This window comes from Alligator sinensis, unplaced genomic scaffold (genome assembly GCF_000455745.1).
Source record: "Alligator sinensis unplaced genomic scaffold, ASM45574v1 scaffold94_1, whole genome shotgun sequence".
Lineage (NCBI taxonomy): Eukaryota > Metazoa > Chordata > Crocodylia > Alligatoridae > Alligator > Alligator sinensis.
Window position 1 is genome coordinate 203853 of NW_005842073.1, and position 8271 is coordinate 212123.

Genomic DNA, 8271 nt, shown 5'->3' on the forward strand with positions numbered 1-8271 from the left:
TTGTGATCTTTCTGAATTCTTTGCAGCAGAATTGTTTTATTATTTTTCTGTAGTCAGAAAATAAGTGAAAATGAAGAGCTGGCATTTTCCAAGGGGTGCCTTGGGTCTAAAAAGGTTGAGAACCACTGAGGCAGAGCCTCTCTCTCAAGTTAGCTATGGTACATTCAGGGCTACTCTATAATGAGGACAGATGGGGAGATAAATGAAGCCACAGCACCAAGTTACTACAACCAGCTTTTCCCTTTCATCTACTGTATACATTTTGAACAGAACTGGTAGGAGGCAAGAAAGCAGTTTTCTGCTGTTGAAACTCTACAGGTTCAAAATACAAGGGATCCACTTACTTGCATACAAGAGGTAATCCTTAAAAGCCTATATAAAATTTGACCTTGTGAAACACAATGTGAATGAACTGGATAGTCAACTGTGCTTTACCCCTTTTAAGATAAATTGCGAAAGAGTCAGGCTAACATTATAGGCTTTAAAATAAAGGGAAGAGATGATCACTCAGTAATGACAGACTCCAAAATCATTTTGTAGTTCTTTTCTCTGAAAATTCTTCTTGAGGAAAAGTATATAGTTAAGGCTGTATGAAAGCCTTTTTCCACCAAAAATAATCTTAAATCAACAAACAGCCTTAAATCAGATTGCATTAGGTAAGAGCATGATCAAACTTTTCTGACATCCAGAGAAAAATCACTAGACTGGATTAGGCAAAGTGGAAAAGTGTTATTTCCAATCAAGCTAAATAATTTTGTGTAGAAAGCAGAGGCTGAAAGCTGTTTTAAGAACAAAGCTGCCTCATATTTCAGCTTGAACCAAAATGTTCTATAAACCATTGTAATGGACAAGACTGTCTGATAAAAGCAGCAAAGGTATTCAGTTAACAACTTTTTTCTCCAATATTTTAGGACAAAGATTTCTAAAAACACATGTTTAAGGTTGGGCCTCTAAATCTATATTTTTGGCACTGAAATAAATAGCAGCTTCTCTCAGTGAAAGCTGCTGGGCACTTAGCACTTTGAAATGTCAGGCCATTTGTTTGCATGGCAAAATATGGAGTCAGGAACCTAGTGTTAGGAACCCATTATGGGTAGAAGTCTGCTTTCCAAGTGTAAATGAAAAAGGGTGTGGAATTAAAAGGAAATGAGAAACAGATAAAGCACAATCTTCTGTTTCAAGGATGAAGCAGTTATGCAAATGATATAATCAAATTAAGACTAGTTTGATAATACAGGGAAATTTTGTGTAGTTAGCATGTGATTTGTAGTTTTGAAACTATCACTTCCAGGACAGAAGTGGAAATACTATTCATTTTACAACAAAATGTATCCATCACAAAGTTAACTGAACAATTAAATGTATACCAGCAATTATCATAGAAAATGGAAGACATCTAAACAGTTACCAGTCTGTCAGAGTAATTGTTACACAGATATTTACAACCAAAAATTTAATTACCACATTTCCAACTGAAAAGCACATGTATGTGACTAAGTAATGCAGAATTGAACACTACTGTCATGAGAGGCTTCTAGGAGGACATTGTTCTTTTAATTCGAACTGGTTTTGAATATGAGGGCTATGACTCTCACACCCAACACTGGGAATGTATACAGCCAGAAACAGCATTGCTCAGTGTTTAGAGAAAGTGAAACTACACTTTGCCTTGCCCTTGCGCCACCCTAACAGTGGAATGCGTAGCCTGTGTGTGTGGTGCACAGATCAGGGAGGGGACAGGCAACCTACCAGCAGATAAAGGTAGGGAGCAGAAAGCAAAGCAGCAGGTCAGACAGGGACCATAGGGTAGGGAGCAGAAAGCAGAACAGCAGATTGGGTAAAGGAAGAGAATTGGCATGGCACTTGGAGAGGGTGTGAGGCTAATTTGTGAGGTGCTTGCCAAAATGGTTCGCCCACCACCAAGGCCCTAGTAAATATACTGTGGAATAACAGGAGATACTACCAAGCAGGGTTAAGTGACCTACTAGCATTGCATATATGCACAAAGACCAATTCTGGACTAATTTACACCACATTAATTCCACTACAGTGCCTGGGGTATAAATTAAAGGAAAGACATACAAGATTTTTTCCTCTGTTATTTTATGTTTTTCAAAATGTCAGGTTCAGGGGAAGCTTCCTAGCTTTGTTTGCAAAGTGCTTTGATAATTAACCTGTCAACCAAGTCTGACTGCAAAACATAGCTCTGGGATTTTATTTCAAGAAGACTCAGGAATTCTTTTAATTTCCAATGGATCCATCAATTGAAGGAAGAATTAACAAAGAACCTAGGCAACTTAAGTTTCCTGTAATATCTCCTGTATCAGTGCATATATTCCCGGCCCATTCCTTTTTTGGCAGATAATGTTTCTGAGTCAGAATAGCAGCATCAGGTCTGGTGTCGGTAGAGTTGTTACAAATAACAACCATGCTACAAAACTGGGGTGTTGTTAAAAAAAGAGAGTCAGTTTAACTTGTTTATTTCTCCTTCATTTTTGATGGATCTACCTGAAGTATACATAAATATGACTCCTCTCCCTTGATTTATAGATTCACAGAGTGATGCCTGACAACCCAGCAACTGTGATAACATAAGTTCTTTGGTACTTAAATGTCAGAAGTCTGGAGTATTAGTTTTGGCATCACTGAGTGAAGTAGGCAGCAGGGAGAAACTGAACATAAGACACAAGTTTTGTCACAAATAAAGAATCTGAATAATCAGCTGGGATAAATGCTCCTAAGCATAACCTGAAATATGTATCATGAAATGTTAAAGAGCATATGGAAATAATGCAAATTAAGAATTCTATCGTGTAAACATTACTACCAGATGTCTACTGTCCACTCTTGTACAGCCAACTTGGTGCTAAGAGGAGCCATGGTGCTAAGTGCTTTCCAGAGCAGGCCGTAAAAACACGAATATACAGAAACAGATAACCAATAAATTTGCTCTTCGGTGCTAATGAAACAGTGTCAAAGGAGTGAGACTGGTGTAAACTCTCAAAAGAAATCTGGTGTATTTTCACTGCAGGATTACATCAGGACTAAATTTGGCTGGTAGTGTTTTAGCTGTTGCATATAGGAATTATAGAAGCAGATGGAGTATTCTACATGGTTGTTTAACATTCCTGAATCCAGACTTCTTTTCCATTCTTTACCTGTTTCATTTCTGCATAGGTGTCAGATCTCTGAGAACAAATGTAACAGTCTGAGCTATTATAACTTTCCAAACTATGATTGATAGGGGTATTTATCTTTCCCCAGTTTTAGCATTTGAATTTATGGTCTTTCTTCATTGCAAGTCATGCCCCTGGGTGATTCCTCACAGCCTTTTTATGCTGAGGTTTAACAGACATAGATAATGATTACCTCATTTCTTTTACTGACTCATTCTCTCTCCTCATGTTGTTATAGATTGGGCTCAAATAACAAATCTGATTTTTCTCCATTGTTAGGCTTCTTGAAGGGTTAATGAACAATAGCGATTGGGAAAGCCTGACAGAAAGGCATTATAGCACTGTTTTTAAAGTTCCACCCCAGCTATCTGTCCTTAGTTAATCATGGTCTAAAAACACAACAGAAGTAGAACCAATGAACCTTTAGAAATGGATCTGCTAGTCACAGTAAAATCCAAAGTTTAAAACAAAAAACAAAACAAAACCTAAACCAAATAGTCGGGGGTTGCCATATGCCCTAATTAGACAAATGTTCTCAGCTTTAGAGTGCAAACACTTTACAAACTAACCAGTTTAAAGTTGACATACAGGGATGGGTTTAAGCTCTAAGGCTTTTTTTATTTATGTTTTAAAGCTAATACTTGAATGATCAAGGCTTATTTTTAACATGATCTTAATTCCAGACAACTAAATGGATCAAACAACCAGGCTGCTCCACAGAGTGAATTTGATTCAGTGCTCTCCTAAGCCAGTCTGGGAACCCCAAGAGTGAAAACAAAGTAAAAAAGAAAAAGGAGAGATATTTGCAAATGTACCTAGACTGAGCAGAGATAGCACACAAAATAGTTGAAGCTGCTAGTGACATGTTCTTGGACCCAGTGAAAGGTTTAGGCTGTGAAAAGGAGGTGGGGGCTGCAAACACTCTGCAGAGGACACAGTAAAAGCATGAAAACATATACAAAAGAATTTAACAAGGACAAAAATAGCAACATCTCAGAATCAAGCCTTGTATGAGTTCAGAGACAAGAGGACCACTGTATAGTTACCAGCAACACATGTGTTTTCTGTGGAATACATCTGCAGACTTACAGTATAGCACAAGCAAGCACATTCCTATAGAACACAAGACAAAATTCACAGGTTATGGAAAGAATATTAAAACTGGAGTGTATGGATTGATAACAGAGCTGGTATTTCAAGCAAGTATTTTTTGTGGGTATATTTGTAAAGAACAAGATGTACTTTGACTTCCCATTCAAACATCTCAATATTCAGACAATACCAAAGGTAAGTGTGAAAGACTCATGATCAATATTTTTGTGACCAATCCCATAAGATATTTATACTTTTAACTATATGGAATAAGAATTGATTTTCTAGGTTTGTATTACATATTCCATTTTTATCATATTGCAGTTTAAATAAAGCTCAACTATGGGCTAAATTTATTTAACTTATGCCATGTGAAATGGTTTTCCACATAATGGGAAATGATGGCATTATACTTCATTTTGATTTCTTCCTACTGGATGGTTATCTGACTCTCTACCATCAGTTTAAAAATATCAACGAGTCCTACAAACAACAGCTAGGAAGAAACTTGCTCTTTCATCATTGTAATAAAAATACTATAGAGTCCAACAAATCATGGCTAGAAAGAAAATTGAAATATTAGCAAATACAAAAAAGGTTGCTATTTCTAAATATTAAAAAGAAATGTTTTGTTTTTGAACATTAAATTGTATTCAAATGTGCAAGACAAAAGAAGCAAAAGTAAATAACTTCCGTAGCTTTTAGGAATGATTCATGTAACAAAAAACTGTAAAGAGAAAAGAAAAAGAAACCCCCTCCCCACACATTCATTCTTATTATTTTAGCAATTACTATAATATGAATGGCAATGACATACATACATTTTCCCTACAATTTGAATAGTCTCCTAATTCTAGATATACATTTATAACTCCCATTATTATACAAAATTTATCATATACATCCTGGATCTTGTAGATGTTCCTTCTCAAATTTTACTTTAACTGTACAGTTAAACTTCATTACAGAATAAAAACAATTAATGCAATAAAGACTAATTGATTTAGTGTCATAGAGAAATCAACCATTAAGTGTATGGATCTTTGATGTCCTGTACATTGCACATACCATATAGCTGAGCACTGTCACATTCTACTAAATATGTAAGGTCCTTATTTGTACGGTGTGTTATTATTCTTAGAGCCTCCAAAGTATAATATAATTAATTAGATATATTGAAACAGAGACACTTCTTTTTGCTGGCTTGTTTAATTTATTAATCTGGATATTTCTTTACAATTGATTTGAATACCTCAATCATCAATATAAAGAATTTCCACTCACCATTTTAAATACTGTCAAAATGTAGTGTCCTTACTATATCAGAGAAAATATTTATATTTTAATGTAAGTTTTGACTTTTGAAAATGTAAATTTTATTCTTCATTTGAAGTAACATTTGATGTTGTTTGGAGATTTGCATTATATTTTGCAATTTCCTTGCAAATTACACAATCCAACAACAAATTCAATCCTGAAACATAAGGAACCATGCACAGTAGGATAAAGCTGTCCAGGATTTAGCATTAAAGAATTTGTATACAGCCTTTTTTTAGGACAAACAGCGAGACGTATGCAAACAGATAAAGCAAAAAAGCATTACCTTTGGAAAGAGGATGAGAAGGAGTCTTGTGCTACTGAAGTAGGGCTGGCTGAAGGTGGTGTCATCTGATTGGTTGTGTTTTGAGCAACATTAGCAGGCTGATTGGCTGAAGTAGCTGGCATAGGAGCAGAGGCAGAGCTGGTAGGCACTGGAGCATGCTCAACAGGGGTACTAATTAGAGTTAAATTGAATAAAACAAGCATCTTAAAAAAGTGTATGCTTACTGTGTAAAGGTATAAAACCCACTGTGTTTGGGCAGAGCTGCAAATAGAGTGGCAAGCTATGTTATTGGGAGACTAGCACAATTATGCAAAGTAAAACAAGGACATGTGTTAGGCTTCTTCTATAATTGCAGTTAGGAGTAAAATGCAGTTCAATGCTCAGTTCAATAATGATTTCATGTGAGTGAAATACACCCCAGATCTTATATAGTGCATAAGGCCTCAGTGCCAAGTCCTGCTTCCACTGAAGTCAATGGCAAGAGCACCCAGCCTGTGGGACTTAGGAAATGGTGTGGAACCTCTTACGAGCTCTTGGCATGGGGGTAAGTTTCATCCACTCACACAAAATGTTAACTTTCAAATCAGGTTTAAACACTTGAAAAAACATGGATGGATGAAAATAATTTATAGAATATTATCATAGCCTTTTATAGCAGAATAGCTACAACATTGCTACTCATCAGATATAATAGGATAGAGTTTCAATTTGGGTGTAATCAATTTTCTGCAATATATGGGAGGAAAGGAGTTAGAGAGGGTACTGTGGCTCATTGATTCTCTACTTAGCTCTGACGTAACCACATCATAGAATAGAGAATCTATCCATGCCACGCCCTGCCCATATACACCCCACGAGAAGAGCTTAAAAAAAGAAAGCAGCATAGACGCATTTCTATACCAGCTTTTTACAAGCCCAGTTGAGAACTGAAGGTGGCTTCTGCACCTCTTGTGGCACACATGAAGGTCTGTAGAACAGTGGTTATCTAACTGCAAAGCAGACTTGCTGGGTAGGTCAACACGTGAATAGTAATGCAATGAAATAAACTCCAGAGCATTTTGTGCCAGAGGTTATTGCTTCTGGGTGCAGCATTTACACATGTGCCCAGGGACACAGTACGTACAGTATCCATTTGACCAGGGGTATCAGACTTGAATGAGGTGGCAGGCTGCATCTGGACCATGTGGCTTTTTGTGGACCAGGTGACCTAATTTTGGATCTGGCCCATGGGGCTTCTTGCCCTGGCTGTCAGAGCCACTGTTTCAGCAAGGCCACTACATGGGGGTTAACACTGCTGCTGTTCTGCTACAGATTTGCATGTTGAGTGGTAATCAAAAACTGAAAATTTCCTGGCAGGTAAGGGCAGAATCAGCATTAACCCCCTGGGTATGGCTATGTTGATGCAGAGAGTCTAGGAGCTGCAGTGAGAAGCCACAGGATGAATCAGGAAGTGACTCATTTGGCCAGAGAGAAGTCCTGCAGGCCAGATGACCCACCTCTGTGGGCTGAATCTGGCCTGGATAACCCAACCTCATGAGCTGTATGTTTGACATCCCTTCATTAGACCATCTTTTCTTTCCCAGTTTTTAGTAATACTGTGTTTCTGAGGAACTCTACACGAGCTAAGTCTGACATTGGAATACTTTAAAAATAATTAAATTAAAAAAGAGAATAATGACAGAGGATCATGACTGCTGCCCCAGCCAGTTATACCAAATGAGATAAAAAACTTAAAAAGAGAATAATGACAGAGAATAATGACTGCTGCACCAGCCAGTTATACCAAATGAGATAAAAAACCAGACTCGTAGAACAATCCCATTTGAAAAAAAACCCAAAACAAAATGTGAATGAAAAGAAAATGAAAATCAAATCTAATTTAATATTTAGAAACCAACGGGTTGTTCCCTTTCTGCATTTCGTTCATCATTGTCTGCATAATAAAATATGCCTCTGAAAATATCAATCTATAATTTGGGTTTTCAAATTATTATGCAAGGTTTTTACTGAAACTTCCACTTATAATGGAATACATAGAGTTGAAACCCAGACCTGACCCATATTGTTCTTGATGCAACATTTAATGTGCTGTGGATTCATTTGTCCTACCCATTATCACAGTACAAGACAGCTATCATTACATCATTAATCTAGAGCTGTAGATTACACAGTAGCCCTGAATTCTGGCAAAGCTGTGATTGCAATACCATGTTTAAAGATTAACATAGTTACTTCTTTTGACCTTAATAGGAAGACATAATTCTGGGGCTTGTAGGTTGTTCAGGTTACGAGGCGATAATGGTGATTAATCATAATTTTTCTGATGCAATCCTGTTTATTTACAAAGAATGTATAAAGATTCCTCCTTTATTTACAGATTTCTCCTTGAAAACAGCAGGA

At 36.9% G+C, this 8271-nt stretch overlaps 1 protein-coding gene across 29 annotated transcripts in view; it reads right to left on the reverse strand.

Moving 5' to 3' along the window:
- The window catches only part of LDB3 (LIM domain binding 3), a 217764-nt gene that overhangs the window by 36134 nt on the left and 173359 nt on the right, over positions 1-8271 (reverse strand). For 17 of the 29 annotated variants that reach the window (XR_003094036.1, XM_025204235.1, XM_025204229.1 and 14 more), the window contains 2 exons: positions 5872-6042; positions 3992-4099 (listed from right to left, as the gene is read on the reverse strand). The exons of 8 other annotated variants lie outside the window; for them this stretch is intronic. Coding sequence is in view for 19 of the 21 variants with exons in the window: in XM_025204235.1 (XP_025060020.1) it covers positions 3992-4099; positions 5872-6042 (279 nt within the window). In the remaining 2 variants the exon portion in view is untranslated. Of the gene's footprint in view, positions 1-3991; positions 4100-4222; positions 4290-5871; positions 6043-8271 lie in introns of all 29 variants that reach the window. 4 more of the 29 variants (XM_025204214.1, XM_025204215.1, XR_003094038.1 and 1 more) reach the window with 3 other exon arrangements.